This window comes from Filicampus tigris, chromosome 10 (genome assembly GCF_054856515.1).
Source record: "Filicampus tigris isolate MCC_2025a chromosome 10, RoL_Ftig_1.0, whole genome shotgun sequence".
In the NCBI taxonomy this organism is placed as follows: domain Eukaryota; kingdom Metazoa; phylum Chordata; class Actinopteri; order Syngnathiformes; family Syngnathidae; genus Filicampus; species Filicampus tigris.
In genome coordinates, this window is record NC_141226.1 from 24,032,424 (window position 1) to 24,056,187 (window position 23,764).

A 23,764-nucleotide genomic window follows, 5' to 3' on the forward strand; every position below is an offset into this window, starting at 1 on the left:
GAGAGAGAGAGGAGTCACAAAAGCAAATAATAGTTGTTTAAAGTTACTATTTTACTTGACATGTTTCTTTTCTCCGTTTTTGGTCAGAAACCAGTATTTTTGGTGAAACCAACCCATGCTTTACAGTTGATTAACACAGAAAAAAACCTAGAACAGTTAGGTGAATCTACTGTTTCTTTTGGTGAGTTCAGTGCTTCTATTGCTACAGAAGACAATATTGTGTGAGTCTTGAAACAGCTGGCAAATGAGAAACTGCTTTAGAAGCCGCTGCATCCGAATGAGTAATATGTCTATGACATACTTTCATCATGTCTCGCTGTTTTGAGGGGATAGTGCTGTCTTGTGCAAATTGAGCCACTGCTCACCCACACCCCTCAAACTGCGGGGCCAATGCCGAGTACAGCTATCGTTACCACGAGCATCTAGCCGGCTACGGGGTTGAGACGAGGACAGTGCTACTACCAGCCCAAAGTGTAAAGAAAATAGAGAACACCCTTAAAGACAGTAAAAACATCAGTTGTATTTTCACTTGTGAAGGCAGCACAAAGTCGCTCAATTACACTTGTCAAGTAAGGTGCTGTCGATCGATGCATGTGCCGCACACAGCGGTCAGAGGGGACAACACAAATACCCAGCAAAGGCAAAAAGTCATCCTTACTTGCATGTACATGTAAATGGCCCTTAGTGTCTGACTGCAGCATGGTAACAACATCCGAGCAATCTGATTGAACACTTACAAAGTATTTGATCTTGCAAGCCGTGATGCCGTCACATCATAGTTGCATCGTTGTGCCACGATGGCTTTGTTCCTAAGTAAATACTTCACAAATGGGATAAGTACAAATACTTAATCGCCCGCCTCAAATGAGCTGCACAGTATGTATATGCAAATGGACATGCTACCAAACACAAACAGCCACTTTAAAAATAATATGATAATGCTCGACTGTAGCAGCATTCTCAAAATTCACACTTTTCTGATGACTCAGAGATTATGTATTAATTGGAAGGGAACTATTTTTGATATACAAGAATACATTTGTATAAAAGCTTTGTTCGCTCAGTATTCACACAATATCAATTCATTTTTCATCGTATCCTTAGTAGTTCTAACAATATTACATATTCCTTTTTATTTAGTATATTACACTGTAGTATATTGTATTAGACATTTGGTCATTTGATTCTTTGTGTAATTTATTATCCCATTAGTTTATTATAAAATAATTTGTCACACAACAAATATTTGTAAACAATTTGTTCAGGTTTTTTTATAATAATATATACAGTATGTAGAAAGAGCATTAAAATAAATAATACTATACTGTATTTTGACACTTATTCAGCTATTACGGAACTAATATTTACACGCGATAGTGTGTCCAAAAAAAATATACACATTCGTTGACTGACCATTACTCATGTTTGCTCGACTATTGTTGTCCTTTATGCCAATAAATTATTTTAAATTTGATGTTAAGTTTCTTGATCTTAAATCAAAATGTGAACACGTACAGCCCTCTGAGTAATATGGTCAGTCAAAGACTGAGTACTTTTGGGGGGACACGCTGAGGTTTCAGGTATCACACAATTATGTTTTATTATTATCATTATTTTTATTATTATTATTATAAGTAGGTTTGTAAGATGTCAAATAAGTGTGCCATCCTGACTGAGCACTTGTTGACATCCAGCCTCGGCTCCCCCACGTGCTCCGATATTATTATGGAGCAAAGGATTGTGGGTATTAAAAATGGCGACCTCTACGGTGTCCTGTAGTACGCAACAACCAACTACTCTTATTTAAGAGGACTTTCTCCACGCAGTAAACTACCACGGAGGTGTTCACCATGAAGCTGTCTTGTATCGTGAGGCGGGCGCTCACCTCCAGCGGTGCCCTTGGTGGCGTCGCGAGCAAATACGCCGGCTGCAGCGTCGATGTTTCGGCTGGAGCAGGACTCCGGTTGATGAAGTACAGCCAGTCGGCGGCGCTTGAAGACCCGGGCGCGCCGGTCAAGCTAGCGTGCTACCGCCTAGTCCGCAGGGCCCTGGTCCGGGTGCAGGGAACCGAAGCTTGCGCCTTCCTTCAGGGGCTGGTCACCAACGACGCGCTCCAGCTGGAGGAGGCCGCCGGCGGCGGAGCCATGTACGCGCATTTGCTCAACTTACAGGGGAGAACGCTCTATGACGTCATGATGTACAGGTAATTTTGGTGCGTTGGCTACATCTCGGAAATGTTTCAACGACAATTGTTTTTCAAGTCAATAACGTTAACGTGGCGAGGCGTGTTGTCTGTTTAGTAACTAACTTTTCATCATAATCTTTCATGCTAAACATCTTGTTGAGCTCGTCAGCCATTTTTGTTGACTTAGGTTGGAAAACATAAGTGTGAAATTGGGTATTTTCTACTTTTCCCGAAGAGATGAACGCAGCATTTCCCGTAGAGCTCTTGTTTGAGCAGAGAAGTCATGCATGTTTACCTCCCAGTTCCTATGCGGAGTTTGCATGTTCTCCTGGCGCTTGCGTAGATTTTCTCCAGCTTCCTTCTAAAAGTGTGTATGGTAGGTTCATTAAAGACTTTAAATTGTGAGTGTGTATAGCGCCCTGCGATTGGCTGTCGACCAGTCCAGGCCTCTCACCCAAAGTCAACTAGGATAAACTCCAGCTCACGGCAACCCTGAATGAGTATGCGTGCTATAGAAAATAGATTGACAGAAATTGAGAATCATTTTTTATTGTATATTTTAAAAAATTGTTTATTTAATCATTTTTTTCCCCAGGCATAAGGAAGCAGCAACAGGAAGTGGCGTCCTGCTGGAGTGTGACAGCACCATGACTGACTCGCTGCTGAGACACCTGAAAGTCTACAAGCTCCGCAGGAAGATCGAAATCAACCCGTGTCCAGACCTCCTCGCTTGGGCCGTGCTCCCTCTGCAACAAAGTCACAGCCGACGTTTCAGTAAGCCCGAGCTGTCCTCACCGGAAAAGGCTGTTGTGTGGGAGACGGACCCGCGGACGCAAGACATGGGCTGGCGTTTGGTGCTGGAAAGTCAGGTGGACCCCTTAAATGTGATCGCCTCATGTCAGAAAGGCGACACGGAGGAGTACCACAGGCATCGCTATTCAATAGGTAAGTGCCAAACGTGATGTTGCTCTTCTTCTTGTTTAGACACTGCACCATGTCCATCCAGGCAGTACGAGTGCCCTTTGCAAGTGGTTGCCAAGGAATGAATGCTCGTGTGTTCTTCCTGCCAAATTCCTTGTTTGATTACTACTGCAACCCATCTAGCCAGCAAAGTAAAAGTAACCGCTGCTGGTCGCAATTCAAATAGTTAAAGTCATTGACTTCCTGTCGGTTTAAGCTAAAGTAGGACAGAAAAAACAGGAAATAGAAAAAAGTGTCCCGGTTGTGTTGTTTGTTTTTTAAAATACTGTATAAAAAAAAGTTTCCAGTCTGTTTTTGAAATGTTACATTTCTGATTAAATTTAAACAATATAGAAATACGATGCCTCTTCAAAAACTATTTTGCTTGCATATTTTATGTTTATTTTAAATGTACACATACAGTATAAAACAACACTATTGGCAGATTATTATTATATGTTGAAAAAAATTAAATTAAGTTTTTGGGGAAAAACTCCCAGAATGAACTTCATTAATGCGAATTAATTGCAAGTTCTTTTTTTATTTATAAAAAAATATTGAGGAAAAAAACCCCTGTTCTGAATGTTAACATTTTATTTAGGATTTAAAGAAAAACAAACGCCTCCTCACACTATTTTATCAATGTCGATTTATTTTTTTATTTACATATTTTTATTGAAAAAAAACATCTGAGTCTGTATTGTCACTTGATTCAATTTTACAATATTAATAATGAAAATACTGAATTATTCACATTTATATATCGTCTGGCCCTTTTCCCCCAGTGAGAAATGTGGATTTTAAAGCATGTTTTTCCTTTGTTGTCTGTTGTCATTGTTGTCCAGGACTTCCAGAGGGAGTGGAAGACCTTCCTCCAGGAGTGGCGCTGCCACTCGAGTCCAACTTAGTCTACATGCAAGGCATCAATTTCAGCAAGGGCTGCTACATCGGCCAGGAGCTGACAGCCAGGACTCATCACACCGGCGTGATTCGCAAGCGCCTCATGCCAGTGCGCTCATCGGCGCCCATCCAAGGCCTGGAGGAGGGCGCCGCGTTGCACACGCAGTCGGGCAAGCCGGCCGGGAAGCACCGCGCGGGGCTGGCAAATCTGGGCCTGAGCCTGATCCGCCTGGCTCACGCCAAGGAGGTGCTGACGGTCAAACGCCACGACAACACCCAAGTGACGCTCCAGGCCTCCGTGCCCAACTGGTGGCCCGAAAACGAGAAAAGCGACTCGGGAGCTTCCATCTGACTTACATGAATGCTGCTGACACGTTTCAAAAAAAAGCCTCAAGTGCTGTTTCAATGTCACAACTTGACTGTGTTTATTTTTTAAAGGGCAAACGATGAGATTGACACATGCACTTCACAGCGACAAAGCAATCGTGTCATAAAACGTCTTGAGCTTTAACTAAATGTGACATACAATGGTGTATGAAATAAATATTTGAGAAGTATAAAAAGTGCCTTTAGTGTCATCTTTTCATTTGCATTCAAGCTATTTCCAGGCCGGCCAACAGTTTTGCTGAAATGGGGTTGCAAAATTCAGCAAAACACTGCAAGGCCATTGAGGCATCACAGGCAATGAAATATGGCTACTGTATTTAATTTTTTTTTTCAAGATGAGAACATTTAAACAACTTAGTAAGCCTTTTGCCAGCTACCTATTTTTGAATTTTGCCTAACTGTAATGTCATGCTTTCGATAACGCCACTCACACACTGGGATAAGATCCACTATTTTTCAGCAACTACATTGAAGAACTATCAGGTAAAAGCCAAAAGGTAAGCAGAGCTGCTTGCTGATGTGTCCGCTTCATACACCACGTGCATGGATCCACAACATTTGACATATTTAATTGGACAGTTTGATGAAGTGCTGCCTCCACGGGTGAAAATAAAATCTATGCTTTTACTGTCTTGGTGGATATTTGCTTTTTTTGGGGGGGGGACTTGGGGCTTAAAAAGTACTCCCCATAGTTGTTGCTGTAGTAACAGTAAAAGACATGCTGGCGTTGGCACAACACACATTAGAGGAGGTGGCGTGGCTCCTTTGCGTGAGACAGGACCGGCCCCGGCACTAAAAATTGGGTGTCCTGTAATTCTTAATCCTTGGGGGTAATTAGACAACAATGTCATTCATACTGGTTAATAGCAAATTTTTAAATCGGATAGTTTTTTTGCATCCCTAAATGTATTTTTTCCGCTGATTAAAAAAAAAAAAAAAAAAAGTACAGTATTTACTTTTTTTCTAGCACATTAGATTTTTGTGATAATTTCTTTTTTTTGTTTTAGTTTGACCTATAAAAGCTTGCGCAATACAGATTTTACCATCTGCTGTTGGCCATGTTTCCCAAAAGAATTTCACCTGTTGCTGAACCAATACATAAATACTACTAAATACATTACTACATTAACAAATACATTACTATTGTTATTATTACCGTTAGGAAAACCAGATGTGCTAGAGAAAACAAACGCGGGCAATTCGTAATCAGCGCAAGAAAAAAAAACTCCGATTTTTGTAAAAATGTATTGAAGTGTTATTAAAACAACTCGGAACGGTTTCAATTTGAAATAATAATAATAATTAATTGTCCAACTTGAAATACTTTCACAGCTAAAGTTATCGGATTTTATACCAGGAAACGTCTGCTCCTTGCAACCCCATCAGAGTCGAGGTCTCAGTCTTGATAAAGAAGATGCTGCCCTCTGGTGGCCTGTATAGTGTCCCGAATTTGCTGCAACAACGTTTCAGGCTGCACGGCGGCCGCAGAGTGGTCCAGCCGCTTGAAATCGTCGTTACACAGCAGGAGCTCCAGGACGTGGGCCACCCGTTGCAAGTCGAAAGCGGCGTGGCAAGGCCCGAGGGTGACGAGCGCCTCCGAAAGGTGGCGCGCGTAGTCGGCGGCGTCTCCGGAGGGGCGGCTGTTCAGGAAAGTCATGCGGTTGTCCGCCACGATTTTGAGGAATGACGCAAATTCACCGTAGTCGATGCCGGAGCAGGCCTTCATGATGACCTGGAAGTGGAAGTTCAAAGGATGATCGGAATGAGCACAACTCACGTGAATTAGGATGACCTCAGCTAGTGTTTTGCTTCTTCTTTGGCTTTTTAGAACGTTGTTCGTTGTCAAGCGTGATGATAACCACCAGCATATTGCGATTTAGTGAGAGCCACATTCCCGATGCACTTTTCAGCTGTTTATTTGAACGCCGGGGCACAGTGAAACACAAACATAATGACTAATAACCCAGGTGCCACTGTAAGCCACAGCTCACCCTGAGGCACTCACACCAGCCAACCAATGGAAATGTGAAATATTTTCATATTTTTTATCGACCCTTGTACGATATGCGGGGAGATTTTGGGACCTTTTTTTAAGCGAAAAATTGCAAATTATTCACGGAAAATTGCGATCTTTCATAAAAAAAAAAAATTACCCTAACCCTTTATCCCCATGTCACTTGAAACATTGCCTTTACAGTGAATAAAGTTTAAACCCACTTTCACACGACTTCCTGTGTACGTAACTCCTTCTGGAATTGGACCAACTTGTAAGCCGAGCCCTTTTGGGGGTTCCGATTTGTACCTGGCAGTGCTGATGCCATGAATCCATGGTGTTTCTCCACTCGTCGATCTCTTTCTGCACCGAAGACAGCTCGTTCTGCAGGAACTGCCACATGATGTCCACGTTGCAGCCGTTGAGCCAGTTGTGATTGATGGAAATGGTGTCCTCCTACAAGAACGTGTCAGGACCATTTTTACATTAGCAGCCTTGATGGAACGGGCCCATGATTAAAAGTTCAAGGAGACATATTGTGCTTTTCCCCCACCGTTTAAAACCAAGGTTCTCAGGCGCCTTAATAAAATGTCTGCGACGTGCTTATGTCAAAATATACAAAAGACCAAAAAGCACTGCAAACGTCACACCCTCTCTTTCGAACCTAACAGAAATGATCCGGTTTTCTCATGCAAATAAGCCACTGCTCACCTGGCAAAATCTGATAACACTTATCTGTGTTAACGCTGCAGCTCTGCTTATCTTTTGGGTTTGACATAATAGGGATTGCGCATAGTCTGACAGTTGCTTGAAAATGGTAGATCTACACCCAGCCTAGCCCCCAAGTCACATGCGGAGAGAAATGTGGTGTTGGTCGGTATTATGTCAATTATACAATTGGTTGCCTCACATTGTCACAAAGAAGCAAATTTCTGGACAGCTTGCTAAGGAATACAATTTGGGAAATAGGAAGATAACAAACGATTTTCCTTTGTTGTTTAACTTCAAATTTGATGGGGGGGCACTCCTGACATTCAATAATTTCTACAGAAACAATCATAAAATATGTTTTACATTACACATAGTCTATTAGCACCCCTTGATTTGAACATACCAGATTATAAACCTGATGGTGCCATCCGCTGGGAACAAAAATAATTTCACCGGCCTCCTGGATGATCTCGAGAGGCTGGCAGGCCTCCAGGGAGCGCGGGAAAAGGCTCCCGTCGCGAAGCTCGGCCGACGTGACGTCATAGGGGAGGTTGCCGTGCGTGTCTCTCAGGAACTCCTCCTGGCCGGGAGGATACAGCAGCCACTTCTTCCTCCCACAGATGTTGGCCGACCAACTGTACGAGCGGAACACGTCGGCGTGGAATGGCGTCCTGTGGGCAAATGCAGCAGGAATGTTTTGCTAATCAAGTACTCAAGAGGCTTAAAAAAACAGAATAAGAAGAGAATAAATATAATATTTGTCTAAAAAAAACCTCACCTTTGCAAAAACTGCTGAAAATGTGGGTGTTTTAATCAATTATTTTAGACTGTGCAATTACTTAATTACAGTCATTAGCCTCAGCTCTGTACAATCTCTTCTGTCTTTTGCAAGTGAAGACAGCTCTGACTGAATACAAATGGCAAATTCCACCGATAGTCATTCATTCAAATTCATAACCACCCAAATTCTTACCATGATCCTTTGGGCCCCATGTAGACAAAGCGGTAATCGTCCACTTCAAGTGCGTCCCAGTATTCATTCAGCCAATCAGAGGTAAAGAAGATGGGGGTGGTGTAAACGTGATGCTCTGGAAAGTCTCTGTGGCAATACAAAGATAATATCACTTGTACAATATGTTTTTGTTTTGTTTTTTACACTTTTAAAACTAATTAATTATTTAAATGCCAGTGTGAGTGTATAACCCAAGATTTTTTCTATTAAAAAGATTTGCATAGTACACAGATGAAATATTGTTTTTCAATCCCTTTAAAGGCCAGTATGCTTACATACTGTAACTCCATATTTTCAAAAAAAACTAACTTCCATAATGTGTTGTTTTTTGTGTATCCTTTTTAATGTGCAATGTGTTTTTAATTTCCATAACGCCGGTCAACAACACATTTGAATCAGAGATGCCTTTATGTGTCCCTAAATGTACTGTATTTTTTATGCTGATTTGAAAAAAAAGTAATTGTTTTTTTCTCGCCTATCAGGTTTTCTAGATATTTTATTTTTTTTTATTTTTAAGTTTGACCAATAATAGCTTGCGCAATCGCAGTACAGATTTTACCATGAGTTGTAACTTATAGCTATGACGTATCAGAAAAAAATTCCACCTGTTGCTGAACATAACCCTTAATTCAGAAACATTACTGAATATATTACAATGTTATATGGATTACGATTATTATTATTATTGTTAGAGCCTGATGTTGTAGAGAAAAAAATGAGAGCATATGCGGAATCAGTGCAAAAAAAATCTATAAATGTTTCCTTGCATCAAGGATGCATTGCAGGCCATGTCAAAAGTTATTTTTAGTATACTATATGCCGCGGGCCGCCAAAAAATGGATGGCGGGCCACAGTTTGGACACCACTGCGATAAATTGTATTAATGTGAGGGTGAATGTTTGTTTATCAAACATTGACTAAAAACTAGGAGAGGGCGTACCCCACCTCTTGTCCAACATCACCTGGAATAGGCTCCAGCTATAACATCCATCTTCTAGGATGGATGCACAGCGTGCCAATACATGTTTGCATTACATTTGCATTGTATTTTACCTGGACATGTGCCAATCTTTAAGATAGAGACATCCTTTAGGAGACGAGTGACCGTTCTGGATGTGCTCCTTCCAATAGTGGATGAATTCTTTAAAAGGCATCACTTGTTTGGGGTTTGCATTGTATTCTTTGGCGTTGCAGTTGGCCACAGGAACAGGAGTCTCCCCTGAGAGGAAAAAGAATAAAAACGAATTAAGTGTTTGCAGGGCGAAGGGTGTACCAATATTAAATAATAAGATAATACAAATAAAATAAAATACCAAATTCCTGCAGCAGCTTCTGGAAATGAGGCTTTCCCTCCTCAGTCACCCATTGTTTCCTACACTTCCAATCCTCAGTAAATCGCTTGGAAAAGACGCACGGGTGATTGGGAAGCAGGTACCTTTTGAAGAATTTGGAGTAGGACAAATCCTTGTCAATATAGTCGACGAAATGCGACGAGCAGAATTGATCGTAGGACTGCCGAGGGATTTTGACCAGACTGCAGCAGTTGCGGTAAGCATCCCTGTCCATGATGATGAGAACATTGGGTGAAATCGAGAAATTAAAAAAAAATGGAAATACTCCTTTAGTTTAAAATTTTATGTGAAATAGTCCGAAAATTGTTCCGTGCAGGTGACATCATTCTGCAGATGACATTTTGGAGCGCCCCAGCAAAGAACATATCGATTCTGGTATCTTTAATTTACTACGCTGTTATTAATATTCTTACAGCGCTAAACATCCTCATTCTAAAATCTTATTTCATAATCAATGGTGGAAACCTTGTGTCTTTGCTAACCGAAAGGTTTGTCCCAAAGCATTGTCGCAGTGGACCATTCTCTCGGTGCACTTTCAAGTCGGACAGTAAACAGTGCAGCACCACTTGCCGTGACGTCACGTCCGCGTTTACACTTATGCTCCCGAACATTTGCCTGAATACTTACATTATATCAGGAATATTTTCAAATTGGCGTAGGGTTTAATTGACAGTAGGGCAAAGCCGTCAATGATTCTAATGTTGTCTAAACGTTTTGCCGCAGTTGGACAGTCAATCGGACAGTAAATACTGCAACACAAAGCATCAGTAACGCCACATCCGTGATGGCAACACGCCGTCAAAGAACACGAACTTTTCATCCAAAACCGATTGGACTGAGAGAATATCATTTATTTTAAATGATGCATGTTGCGGAACATTAAACTGACACGACGGTGAAGCTATCAAATATAAACGGTCTCAAACCATTATCTTGGTAGGTCATTCCGTCCTCTGAATCGGCCAGCGGACTTTCAATACCACAATGCAATTTTATTTATATAGCGCATTTCACAACAGCTACAGCTGTATGTTGAAGCACTCGACGATTCAAATGTAGTCTGGGTCAACGGACTTTAACGTCAAACACACCGCATTTGTGACGTCACTTCCGAGACAAACATTCGCAGCCAAACAAGGCGAAACGTTTGGTGGTACTTCCGTGATTAGTATTTGTTTTAAGAAAGGAGCGATACGCGTGAGAACGTTTTCAGGCGGTTTGTCTGAAACGAAGGAGCGTCGTGCGCATGTGAGCGGCAAGACCGAAAGTTCGCCCATCAACTCTCAAAATGAGCCGAGACACTCCCATCCACAGCTGGCCCGGATCCTACTACCTGACCTCGGACAAGAGGTGGGAGAACGGCACGCTGTCGCTCACCAGAAGCGCGGTGCGTTTCGTCTCGAACCAAACCAAGGAGACCCTCGCCAGTTTCCGCCTGTCTAGCATCACGGAGCTCAAAATGGAATCGTCCAGCTTCATCTTCAGTACCCTGACAGTGCTGGAGGAGGGCAACGTCAAGCACTGGTTCGGCTCCCTCAAGCCCAACCGGGTGGTGGTGTACAACGTGATGGAGCACTTCTGGAGAGAGCGCCTGCTGTCCCCCACCGGCTGCGAGGCCACGGGCGGGGTCCCTGGGAGTGAGCCCTCCAAGGGCCGGGAGCTCATCAATCTCGTGGCCGGGACACAGAGACGACTGGAGGACACCGGCAGGGTCCTCAGCTACCAGGGGGAGCAGTTTGACAGCATGATGCAAGGCCTGGAGAAGATGGACTCGGACTTGGGAGTGGCTGATAAGTACGACTTTTGTAAAACTAGTGAACCACCTTACGTATTTGAATGGGGGAGTTCTTCTCACCCTCTTGACAGCAATCATCGAAAAAAAATGAAAAGCCTAAAGATTTGGTGAAGCAGCATGTGGTTTACCACGTCAGGTTAGTTGACTTGTTCTGCTCCGTTCCAAATGTACACCGCATTTCCTGCATCTGCTCCGTAACTGTGGCTGCAGTATTTCCTCATTCTTGCAAGAAACTAACACCAACAACATGGTGAAGCATCATATAGCTCATAATCTGAGGACGCTCGTTCCAAGTCTCTGTAGACACGTGTATGTTTGTGGTCACGAGTGTGAGTGTCGTGTTGGGCAGAAGACGTTGTCTACCGCACGGACCGTGAGGCTGGCCGCGTTTGCCAACTGACGCCGTAAATCTCTGATTTTCTTTCTCAAAGGAACGTGCGAAACCTGCGATTGTAAGGAGTGCCATCAGAACTATGGCAATACTTGGCCACGCCCTATGGCATTTTTTATAGCACAATAGACCAGGAGTCCGAAATGAACAGTAGCGCGTTGCGGGCTGCGTAATCACAGTGATTACGTGAACTGGTAAAAAATGGCCAATATGGCGGCATACTGGGTATGCCATTAATTTGATACTTAATCGACTTTTTTCAGGGAATTAGTTGCCATTGATACTTGCACTATTACTGTTTATACACACTGCCTAATAGAATGAAGGAAAATGAATTTTGAGTGACCTTGGAAAACCTTGTACAATTTCTCCTTTTTCTCTGGCAGACTTTTGTCAGAGCTGGAGTCGCCTTCCTGGTGGCCTTTCAGTAAACTCCCATGGAAGATTCAGCAGGAAGCCAAGGCGGAGGACGCGGCTCGGGCCGCCGCATCCAAAGCGTCCGCCCGCAGCAAAGTGATCGCCAGCGTCCCGGCCGTGGTGTCCAAAGACGGCGACTGCGACCTGACGCCCGGCTGCCTGCTGGTGCTGCCGTCTGCCCTGGAGGTGCGCGACGCCGCCTGCCGTCTGCTGCACCGCTTCGAGCGCGGCGAGGTGGACGAGATCCGCGTGCACAGCCCGTACGAGATCACGGTGGGGCAGCGCTTCATCGGCAGGCCCGACGTCCGCTGCCGGCTGCTGTCGGCCAAGATGCCGGAGGCATTGGCCGTGCTGGAGATGCAGTATAAGAAGAAGGTGGAGTTCGGCGCAGAGTATGCCGCCTTCCGGGCCACGCCCGCTCCGTCGCCGTGTGAGGTGGAAGCGGGCATTTTCCGTCACGGTAAGGCATCAAACGGAAGCCCATGTCAGCATGAAATGGAACAATTACGTACATGCCAATCGAGTTGCTTTGTCTGGTCACCACGGGGTCAAGTTACATGGCGACTCTAGCAGGTCCAGTAGAATTTTGCATTAGAGCTGTCACTGTCAAATCTTGAATTATTTTTAGAATCCATTATTCTATTGATGAACTGAATAATCAGATAATATTTTCTTTTGTATTACAAAAAGGTTGGTGAATACAGCATCAATCCCTCTTGTGTGATATTGCGTGTTGTTTAGTGGTTGTTTTTAAATCACTAAACAATACCAAAGAAACAACAACAATGAATCATCTGAAAATAAACAGTTTTCGAGGAAAATGATTCACTTTCTGGTTCAGTCATTGTTTTTCAACTTAAAAGCAGATTTTGGCAATGTTTGGAAAGGAGTTCTTTTGTGACGATTGGAAGTTTCGGTTCAAAGCAGAAGGCCGCGACGACGTGGAGTCCCCCAAGGGTCAGTTCTTGGACCCTTTTGTTCAGGCTGTTACCCTTGGGTCAAATGCTTCAGAATGACAAATGTTGGCTATTAGGTCCATGCAGATGACACACAGCTATATTGATCAATTTCCCCAAATGACCGCAGTTCAATTGATGTGTTGTGTCACTGTCTAAAGCAAATTAACAACTGACTGAACCAAAACGTCCTTCAGCTAACCAAACTGAGGCTTACTTTCAAATATCTTCAAATACTTAGTTTGAAAATGCGTATGCTCTCGATATACATTCTTATAGTCATTTTAAAAAGCTACTTTTGTTTTTGGTTTGCCTCCAAATGTCTTCAGATGTTCTGTTTGTAAATGCTTTTCGGTGTTGCGCTTTTGGTTGTGTAAAGCACATTGAGTTGCCTTGTGTTCTAAACGTGCAGTACAAGTTAAGTTGGTTCCGATGGACGACAGAAATCAATGCAGACTTACTGTTGACAGGCTGAAATCAGAGCATTTGGACAAGTTTAAGTTAAAAAATGGCTCTAAACGATTACTCGATGATTGAAGCAGTTGTCAATTCATTTGATAATCGTTTATTTGTTGATTAAATGAGTTATTTGTTTTTTTTTACACTTCTATCTTGCATTTTCTCAAATCGTGGCAGTCCCCTAATACAGCATTTTCTTTTCGGATATTATTTTTTAAACAGGCTTCCATACTTGGACTATGTGTCTTTTAAAAAAAAAATTTTTTAAGAAATCAAGAGCACCAAACTTTGGCCACCCCTGCAGTCGTTTCTATAGTTTGACCATTTGGTGGCAGTGTAGCTCTGTCAGTAAACCTCAGCACACATCTGGAGAGCCCGGCTGCTTCTCTCGTCTAACTCTCCACATGCCCCACGTCAGGTGTGCAGCACGGGTGCCAGGAGACGGAGGTCCCCATGGAGGTCCCGGCGGGGGAGCTGTCCCAGCTGCAGGTGCACGTCCTGCAGCCCGCCATGAGCCAGGCCGAAGCCCAGGAGCTCAAGCAGGTGACCAGCATGTGGAGGCAAAAATCACCATATTGTCACATTGATGCTTCTGTGATGGTGTCACTCATAATCAGGGTTATAATCGTTTTGAGATGTTTATTATAGTTAGTTTTTATTTTGTTTTGAGTGTGGGTTTTTTTTCTCTAAGTTAGTTTAGTTCAGAGTGTTGTTGTTGTTTTTTTTTTTATCTTTTATGAAATTTAGTTTATTTTTTTTCCAAGTGATGTTCCATTAGTTGTCTTTTTGTTTTTTATTTTGTTAACAAGATGTTTTTTAAAATTTTAATTTGTTATTTTGTTAGTTTTTCATTAACTAAAAAAATAACCTTTGTCATAACTGAGCATTTTTATCCTCATGGAGGCAGACCTGACACAGACAAACATGCATACCGTAATTGTGTGCGTGCAGATGCTGCTTCAGCTGAAGAGCCTTGCCCTGGAGGCCGAGACGGAGCTGGAACGTCAGGACGAAGCGCTCAACGTCCTGTCCAACTCCGCCGATCAAGCCTCCATGACCATCGGGAAGCACACCTGCCGCATGAAGAGACTGCTGTAAAGGAAGAGTCGGGACGGGACGGACAGAGCGTCAACGCTCACGTGGCGCGTGCGGTAGGGCACTTCCAGAGACTTGAAAGATTGACGAGAACCTGTTAGCACTTTGAAAGACTTAGCATTTGTTTCCTTTTTGGTATGGACCTGTGTATTTATTTATTCATTGGCATTTTATTTGACTCTTTACAGCACAGGTGTCAAACTCAAGGCCCAATTTTGTTGTGTATGTAGTATATACTAATAATATGAGGCGATCATACATTTGTACGTGTTCACAGTCATAACGGCCCCCCCGAGGGAAAACATCATTGCGGCGTGTCCGGTGACCAAAAATGAGTTTGACATCCCTGCTTTGCAGTAACTATTGCTAAGCTTTATTTTACTTTTGTCCACACTTGCGGTGAATCAAACTTTATTACCATTATTACTCATTTTAATCATCATCATTTTAAGATCGTTATGAACATAATGATGTTCTTGAATTGAACAAAAATAGCAGAAAGTAAAATAGTTCCAATTGTGTTTTATAAGTATATTATTTAAAAACATGTATGTACATGTATTTTCATGGTCTTCCTTTTTTCAGTAATTTTATTATCTTTATGTTTAAAATATATTTTGTGTATTTATAGTTAAGGCTAATGTAATATGATCCTAATGGTCATCTTAAAATAACAGAAAAAAGTCATTCATAGTGAATATCATCATAATCATATTTATTCTGTTTTTTAATATCATTTTATCATATTACATGATTATTTTGTCATTGGAGCCACACTGTCTTGAGTGGCCCTTGAGAGAGGAGTTTACTGTAAAGCTAAAAACCTGTATTTAAAATACTATTTCAGCTTATTGATTTTTTTTTTTTTTTTTTTTTCTTATTTAATTTTGGGCACTGCATCCACACTGTCTCAGAATTTGTTGCGACTTATTCCATTAAGAGTCGATTATTTTTCAAGGTATCTAGTTTCATCAAGATCAGTTTGAGAATAGCAACATCATTTATTGCGTAAAACAGGGTTGGTTGGGAACGTACGTACGGGCCTAGGGGCGCTTTGTACGAGCATGTGCTCGAGGCGCGCAAGCTCACACTGTTCGTCCTTGATGCACAAAGCACACTTGCACTACGAAACAAAGAGCATGCTCCGCTGAAAACGCATCTTTCTGTTCCTTTACAGTCATGTACGCGTGTAATAATGTGACACGTCCACCATGTGTTGCACTGCATAGAATAAGACTCCCTATGAAGATTTTGAAAAGCTGTCAAATGTGTCAAGGACCGGCATATGTACTGTATATTAATAATGTAATTGTTGTCTGTCATCACTGTGCGTGCGTGTTATCTGTTTCATGTGTAAGCAATTCAATGCACGAAGATGGGCTAGCATTGTGTGTCAAATCACCACTATTAAAACTATGTAGAATGCAAAGAAATACACAGCCTTATCTTCATCATTGGTTGTACTCGGTCCTGCTATTAAGTGATGGTTCATTTGAACTATGTTTACAATTGATACAAAATGTACACATCCCTGACAAACACAAATAAAACCTTGATAAAGTCTTTCACAACCTTGAAATAAATACATTTGTGAACTGTTAAAACACCTCATTGAAAAAAAACAAGACCACTGTATTGTCCAGTGTCCAGCTTGAGCCTATCCTAACGTTAAAGGAGGTGCAGCAATTTCTGGCAAGTGCTGGCCATGTCTTACATGTGACGACAGTCTGCCCGGCCTGGCATTTCAAAAAGTGGAGCCACGTGACTGCCGAATATTTGAGGGATTGATTTGAAGGTGCTGCAGGAGCTTCTGGCAAGTGCTGGCTGTGTCCTACATGTGACAACAATCTACTTTTCATTCATCCACTATCTATAGTATAGTGCTTGTCCTGTTAAGTTTCAGGTGAGCTGGAGCCTAACCCAGCTGACTTTGGGTGGGCGGCAGCCAATCGCATGGCACATACAGACCAACAAGCATTCACACCTATTGACAATTTAGTTTTAATGAACCACCGCTATGTTGAAATCCATTTTTATCTATTTAGATTTTTTTATCTTAGTGCTGACCATGTCCTACATTTGTTAACAATCTCCCCTGTTCTTTATAATTCTGTGCTATTGTAGGAAAATATCCAAGCCAGAGAACCTTTTAATTGTGAAAAAATGCTTTAAAGAGTCATCAGTTAGCACTGTTAGAATGGTTTTGGATTTGTCCTTTTTGGAAGCATCTTTGAGCAGCACTCAGAGATATACCTTGTAAGAGAACATTTTAAATCGCATTTTTACAGATGAAATGTGCATGTAGCACTTCTCGCAGACAAACTGCATTTTGCCATAGAAACAGAAAATAACATGAAAACAAAATGGCCGCCGGTGGCTTCATTTCTTTCTACGGTGAGTGAGCGGCATTGTCAAGATGAAAATGAAGGACATTTTTGCTATTGTTAGTTTCAGTTATTCTTATCAAGGTAGCATCGTTTTTTTACTTAATAGCACAATTTTTATCTTCTTACATGAACAAAAAATGGGTTATTTTTCAATTTTAGTTTTAGTTATTGCAATAACGTTCTCAGTCGACCCCCATGTGACAAATGCTGGCAAACTGCAAACGGGTGCAGTTACTGTTCCAGCAGCCCCAGTTGAACATTCTGGCAGGCTCGCCGGTCTGCTCTCAGTCAGTCATTCAGCACGGACGCTCAGTTTTGACATGGTGAAGTGGCGCGGGGCAAAGACACACACCACATTCTCGTGTGAACTCCACACACACATACGCTGGTGTGGTTTCCATGCAGCCTTGCAGCACGAGGAAGTAGCGGCGGCGGCGGCGGCGGCGGAGGCCTCGTCCTCACCGCGGACACATGAGAGCGGGCTTTCCCTTAGCGGATGGTATGGATACTCAAGGGGATTGGGCCGGCCTTGACGCCTTGTTTGTGGGCCGTGCGTGACTCCGCTGATGGCCGCTCAGTCAACAAAGAAGAAGGCGATTGTGGGCTACGACGGCACACATGTGGGCGGCCTGGCCTTCCGCAACGTGGAACCATGTGACTTTGAAGACAAACAGTGTGGAGGCAGTCATCCTTGGGAATGTTTTTCACTGTCCATTCACTTTTCACTTTGCTCGTTTTGCTGAGAGACGACCTTAAAAGGTAGTCACACTCCAGAATATTAGCTAAAATGCTGGATATATATATATATATATATATATATATATATATATATATATGTATATATACATATATACATATATATATGTATATATACATATATATATATATATATATATATATATATACATATATACATATATATATGTATATATACATATATATATATATATATATATATATATATATACATATATACATATATATATGTATATATACATATATATATATACATATATATATGTATATATACATATATATATATATATATATATATATGTATATATACATATATATATATATATGTATATATACATATATATATATATATATATATATGTATATATACATATATATATATATATATATATATATATATATATATATATATATATATATATATATATATATAATTTCTCCTAACTTTAGAGTAGTAGCTGGAATTTGGGGCAAGTACAGGGTGCTGGCCATGTATTACTTGACAGCAATCTACCATATTTTTGCAAATTTTTCAAAATAAGTATATATATATATGAGTATATAATGTTTACAATTATTTCATGTATTTCATATTTCTTCGTCTGATCCTGTCCTACATGTGACAAAAATCTCCTGTATTGTCATTTATATATATATATATATATATATATATATATATATATATATATATATATATATAAAATGTAAAATATAATGTACAGGAAATATTAAGAATGTGTTTTATTCTATATTTTCCGGGTACTGCAGTTTCCCCCCCACACTGCAAAAAACATGCATTGCAAAACATGCAAAACATGTGAGTGTGAATGTTTATTTCTCTGTGTGTGCCCTGCGATTGGCTGGCAACCAGTTCAGTGTGTACCCCGCCTACTGCCCCATGACAGCTGGGATAGGCTCCAGCACGCCCGCGCCCCTTGTGAGGAGAAGCGGATTGGATAATGGATGGATGGATGTATTTTAGATTTTTATTAACTCTCTATATAGTAAATATCAGAGCTGGGCATTTTACTAAAAATTCGCAGTCCGTTTATCAACTTCCGCCTATAGCCAGGGTGCCCTTCCGCCGTGCGTTTATCCGCCATTTTTGTCCGGTCAGAACAAATCATTTTAAACGGGCTTCCGTTAACGTTTCCCACGACCAACTTTGACAAACTACCACTTATATTTTACAGGACTGACAGTGTCTTACATGTGACAACAATCGAACCGTTTCTTTATAGTTCTGGGCTATGGGTTTAAAAAAAAAAAAAAAATGTCATAAGCATTCATTTTATAAAATATATTTTTTCTAGATGAATGATATGTGTAAAAGTTTATACAGAACAACCATCCATCCTGCAATTGTACTAGTTGTTTCCAAATTTCCAAAAAACAAAACCTCTAATCTGTTAATGATTTGACCATGTCCGGCTGCATTTTTGGCCTCTCCTCCTAAGTGCAGGTGTTGCCGGGCTTTCCATTTGCTGAGGGAGTTTCTGGTTTCAGGAAATAGGATGATGACGGCCTGGTGGTTTAATGTCAGAACTGGGAGAAAAACCTTCCTGGAACAAAGGTGCTGGAGTCCAAGCAGGGGGTGGCATACACTTGCTAATGTTTGCAGCGCACACACGTACGCACCTGTCCTGTTGCTTGGTGGTCCAGTGTGACTGATATAATTTGGTAGTAGGGGTTTTAAAAAAAAGCTTTTTTCTTTTAACTTAAAAAGTAATAATTAAAAAAAAAAAATACATACTTTCATAATACATAATGTCACATTGTTGTAAAAGATTAGAAGAAATATATAGAATATTTTAATTAAATTACATAGTATACAGTATTCATGTACAGGACATTTAATGTTGATAGAAAAAGGAAATAAATACATTCATTTAAATGGGAAGTCAAGTCAAAATTCTTTAGAATAATATGTTCTATGTGCACTCACTTGTCTAAACACGGTACTGTATTCTGATTAATATTATGTTTGTGGAACATGAATTGAGCTGCAAAATTGACCCGTTTTTCTCCGTGTCAGAGGGCGGCCATTTTGTCACTTGCTGTCGACTGAAAATGACATCACAGTTGCTAAGGAGTTCGGTCATGTGACATTCGCAAGCTGAGCCATGATTGGTCATGAGCTGAGTCCTGAGCAATTGTGATGTCATTTTCAGTCGACAGCAAGTGGCAAAATGGCTGCCGGCTGAAATGGATAAAAACACGTTAAAAAAAGCATGTCACATTATTTAATTGAATTTAAAGCAGAAAACTGCACTACCCTACACAGCAGCATACGTGAGCGCTGGTAGGAATCGTCACATTGACTGAAAAATGTCCTTGTACTATTAATATATTCATTCAAAGCCCCTCTACTGCCTTTAGTGGTAAGTCCAACGGGCAGCCTCCACAATGACTACATGAAGTCCTTTTACAAGCTGGCCCCCCTAGAAACGACTGTTTTTCGAATCTGCCACTACAAATGGAAACACTTAACTCCATCCATCCCTTTTCTATGCTGCCTTACTTCCTCAGGGTCACAGGTGAGCTGGAGCCTATCTCAACCCACTCTGGGCAAAAGGCGGACTACACCCCGGACGGACTCTCTTGAACCCGCGCTGCGTGCATCAAAGTCGGGTGAGTGCACCAGCACACCATCAGTGACCGGAAAGACTTAACTCCCTCCCAACCGTGGCGCGTCGGAACCCCCAGCTCGCCTAATGGGACAAATTCTGGATTTTGTATTTCAAAATGCTCTCGGAATTTGCTTCAAAATGACTTTGGACTGCATGAACCCGCGCAAGAGGACACCAACGATCACACCAGGGTTGTTGCTCCGGCGTCCGGTGTGATTACAATTAAAGATGTGCCTTCTCAACCCTCCCACCTCTCCGGATAAAAATAGTCTTTCTCGGTTAGTGTGCAAAGTAAATAAGCAGGCTAGTGATCCAGAGGACGCCGATTCTTTAGGGCTCATTAGAAACAGATAACAGGGTGGATAGCGGTTCCGGCGTGGGCAACAAGAAAATTGCCAGTGGGGTTCGGCATACAGTTAATTAACCCTTGCGTACTTTTAATTTTCCATGCATGCATCGTATGTCTGGGTAACTTCTGACGTGGGCCAAGAATATCCTTATATTAACCATTTATATCAAATTTTGAACCACAGATCTTTTTCCAACTGTATTATAGCAATGTGTATTTTTAACATTTTACACCACTCGTTTTTAGCAGTTTTTTAGTAGTACGCATGATCATCGTGCTGTTTTTACGCTTTTAAAGAGGAAGTCAAGTAAAAAACGTCCATTACGATATGATCTATGCGCCCCCACTAGTCCAAATATGGTATTCTGATTAATATTGCATATTTGGAATATTAATTAATCAACAAAATCCACCTGTTTTTATCTACCCCAGGAGGCGGCCATTTTGCCACTTTGCTGTGTTTTGTGGGTTTGGTCATGTATCATTTGCAAGCTGAGCCCTGTGAAGAACTAAAATGAAGCCTTTTGGAAAAAATAAAAACTAGCATACCTGCTCAAAAAAATAATTAAAGCTAACTGGATAAGCGGTTTGGAAAGTTAATGAATGAATTTAAAAGGAAAAAGTCAAAACGAAATGAAAACTAACTATTATGAAAAATCCAAAACTTTTATAATCCTGCTTGCAACCCACGAACTAAAAAATGGCATCAATTATTCAAAACTGAAAAAGGAAATAGAGACATGCTCAATCTCTGCATAGAACGTTTTATTATTTCATGCATGACAGTTTATTTCCATAATTTCAAGGTTTTTGGGGGGGACAACACCTATTTTATGGAAACTCCTTCTCTCCCTGCAACTACGGGGGGAAGCCGCCAGCAACTGTGTAATTGGAGAAGATGGAATGGAGTACACGCACATACACAGAGAAATGGAACGTAGCCTGGTGAGGTATGAAAAAAAAAAAAAAAAAAAAAAAAGATTACCAGATGTTTACCCAGCCCGACCATATGCGGCCTGGTTACTCGAGGCCTGCGTTGAACCTTTGACCATGCGACCGCGAAGGCCGACAAACAACGGCGCCTTGCCGCAAACAGGAAACGTAGCGTCCCTCAATCAGGAATCCTCTTTTTAGTGTCAGAAACCGTGACTGGTTCCAATTAAAGCATTGAATATCAAAGACAATGGCTTCCATTTTTAATGTGCATTCTTTACGCGTTCCCCCGGTTTATTTGGACAGCAAATTTGTGGGTGGAGCCCTCCACTAATTGGTATGGGAAACTTGCACCTGTGGTCGACCGATGTTTTGAGAGTCCGGAGCGTCGAAATATTTGGAAGCGGCGGCCCGGCTTCTTGTGTGAAAAACAATTCCAGACGGCATGTGATGTGGAAGATTTTCTGGAACAATACAGCGACGCAGCGGTTAGGAGTTTTCCGAGATTTGATTTCAAAGCGAGGCCCATATAATTTGTCATTCGTCGAGAAGCCTTTGAACCATCTACTTGCTCTCGCACAAGCGGCCTTAAAGACTTCATGGTGGTGCCACCCGTTGCTGCAATGCAATCGTGTCTGATCCACAATGGATGATGTCATGCTTTCCTAACGCCTCCAAACACTTCAGTTCTCTTCATTCAACATTTGGACTGTTAATAAAAATTGCACCAGTCACTATTCAACATGCATAGTCTCGATTCAAGTTTTATCCTTTCAGCAAAAAGAAATCACTCCATTTTCTGTCGTGCTTTTCCTCATCCGTGGTGACCAGGGTACAATCTGCACTGGTTCTCAGTTCCTCACAGGGTACATGTGGATAACCATTCACATTCACACCTATGGACAATTTAGAGTCTTCCAGAAGCCCAATATGGATGTTACCGTACCGGTAAGTCCGTTCTCGACGCCGTTTGGCTGATTCGGACCGACCGGGCGGGCCTGAAATACCGCCGAGAACTCACAGACGCACTGACGAATGCCCACCTCTGTTAACTAGATTGCATTGGAAAGTATTTTCTTGTCATTTTGACCTGCGTGAAACATTATACGAACACTCAACACAACTACTGTAGTTGCTCCTCCTGAGCCTTCGTTCTTTTTATGCCACAATCACAGAATCCGTGTCTATGTCCAATCCGTTGTTGACCACACAAAGATTTGCCATCGCAGGCATTGAACGCTTTTGACATCTTTTATTGTCGGCTCAGACTGTTTTGCGAGCAGCTGGGGATGAAAAATCACTCAAAGCCACAGGACAAATAATAAAATAAAATAGTAAAAATAGTGGCATGCTGTTGTTAGCTCAAAAGGCTAAATTCAGGCAGGTCTAGTAGTAGTTGCTATCGTTGGGGCTACGCTAATGAGGCTAGCGACGCGGTCCTCGTTGCAGTGTTTGTAGTGGATAGTGGAAGTGTCATGTTGTAAGCTTGACTGACTTAGCAACAGTAACTTTGTTTTTTTGTTTCCTTCAGCCGCAAAGTGCATGAATAATTAAGATTATTACGTAGCCGCGCATAACCCAGACTGTTTTTCTTACATGAACTAATATAAAATTCTGGATACCTTATACACAGCTTGATGAGCCAAATTCTGAGGTCATTAACTTTAGACGTTTAACCCAGAGATTGATTTTTTTCCCTTTTTTTTTTCTTTTTTAATTATACATTCAGCGATCCTGTACAATTTGGCTTCTTTCAACTGAAGGACTCTGGAGGGGAAAAAAAAGTAATATATTTCTTATCTCAATGAGGCCTTGACGAGTCTTTCATCCCGCAGCCTCCCCATTGTTCCCTCTGCGTGCCCACGGCCGTGTTTTCACTCCCATTCGTGCAGCTGCACAACTCCCTGCCCAATAACAAACTTAGCAAGTACTTAATTAATCGCTTTTATTTGACATACTCGCAGTTTATCAGCTCGTTTGTCTTTGTAATGTGTGGCTTTATCTTAAATGTTTGAGCTATGTTTAGTCTTGAAGCGCTTCACATTTGTGTCACCATGCTTTGAAATGTAACATGACGTATACCTTTTTTTCTGGAC

General features: G+C 41.5%; 5 protein-coding genes and 1 long non-coding RNA gene across 7 annotated transcripts in view; 3 read left to right on the plus strand and 3 right to left on the minus strand.

Moving 5' to 3' along the window:
• LOC147141452 (coiled-coil domain-containing protein 13-like) overlaps positions 1-2,030 on the minus strand; it is a 40,730-nt gene extending 38,700 nt beyond the window's left edge. Inside the window, exon 1 of the mRNA XM_086042232.1 lies at positions 1,886-2,030. The gene's annotated coding sequence lies outside the window, so the exon portion shown is untranslated. The remainder of the gene's footprint in view (positions 1-1,885) is intronic.
• higd1a (HIG1 hypoxia inducible domain family, member 1A) overlaps positions 1-2,034 on the minus strand; it is a 30,377-nt gene extending 28,343 nt beyond the window's left edge. The window contains exon 1 of the mRNA XM_086042240.1: positions 1,886-2,034. The gene's annotated coding sequence lies outside the window, so the exon portion shown is untranslated. The remainder of the gene's footprint in view (positions 1-1,885) is intronic.
• iba57 (iron-sulfur cluster assembly factor IBA57) lies at positions 1,709-4,617 on the plus strand. The gene is made up of 3 exons (XM_086042237.1): positions 1,709-2,203; positions 2,781-3,130; positions 3,991-4,617. Exons 1-3 carry the CDS (start codon positions 1,851-1,853, stop codon positions 4,395-4,397), a joined length of 1,110 nt encoding a protein of 369 aa, XP_085898363.1. The 5' UTR covers positions 1,709-1,850; the 3' UTR covers positions 4,398-4,617.
• Positions 4,441-10,598, minus strand: jmjd4 (jumonji domain containing 4). Of its 2 annotated transcripts, XM_086042226.1 has the most exons (7): positions 10,128-10,598; positions 9,462-9,706; positions 9,202-9,367; positions 8,110-8,235; positions 7,540-7,807; positions 6,735-6,881; positions 4,441-6,164 (listed from the first exon to the last, which is right to left on the minus strand). In XM_086042226.1, coding segments are annotated over exons 1-7 (1,290 nt in total). In that variant the 5' UTR covers positions 10,130-10,598; the 3' UTR covers positions 4,441-5,828. The 2 variants fall into 2 exon arrangements, with proteins under 2 accessions (XP_085898352.1, XP_085898351.1); XM_086042225.1 differs by having other exon boundaries at positions 9,462-10,598.
• snap47 (synaptosome associated protein 47) lies at positions 10,027-16,184 on the plus strand. Its single transcript, XM_086042228.1, has 4 exons — positions 10,027-11,294; positions 12,073-12,563; positions 13,937-14,061; positions 14,470-16,184. Exons 1-4 carry the CDS (start codon positions 10,789-10,791, stop codon positions 14,614-14,616), a joined length of 1,269 nt encoding a protein of 422 aa, XP_085898354.1. The 5' UTR covers positions 10,027-10,788; the 3' UTR covers positions 14,617-16,184.
• A 794-nt stretch (positions 16,185-16,978) lies between these two features.
• On the plus strand, positions 16,979-21,919 carry LOC147141461 (uncharacterized). Its single transcript, XR_015088397.1, has 2 exons — positions 16,979-17,759; positions 20,286-21,919. It is a non-coding gene; the product is annotated as an uncharacterized LOC147141461 (long non-coding RNA).
• The last annotated feature ends 1,845 nt before the right edge of the window (positions 21,920-23,764 follow it).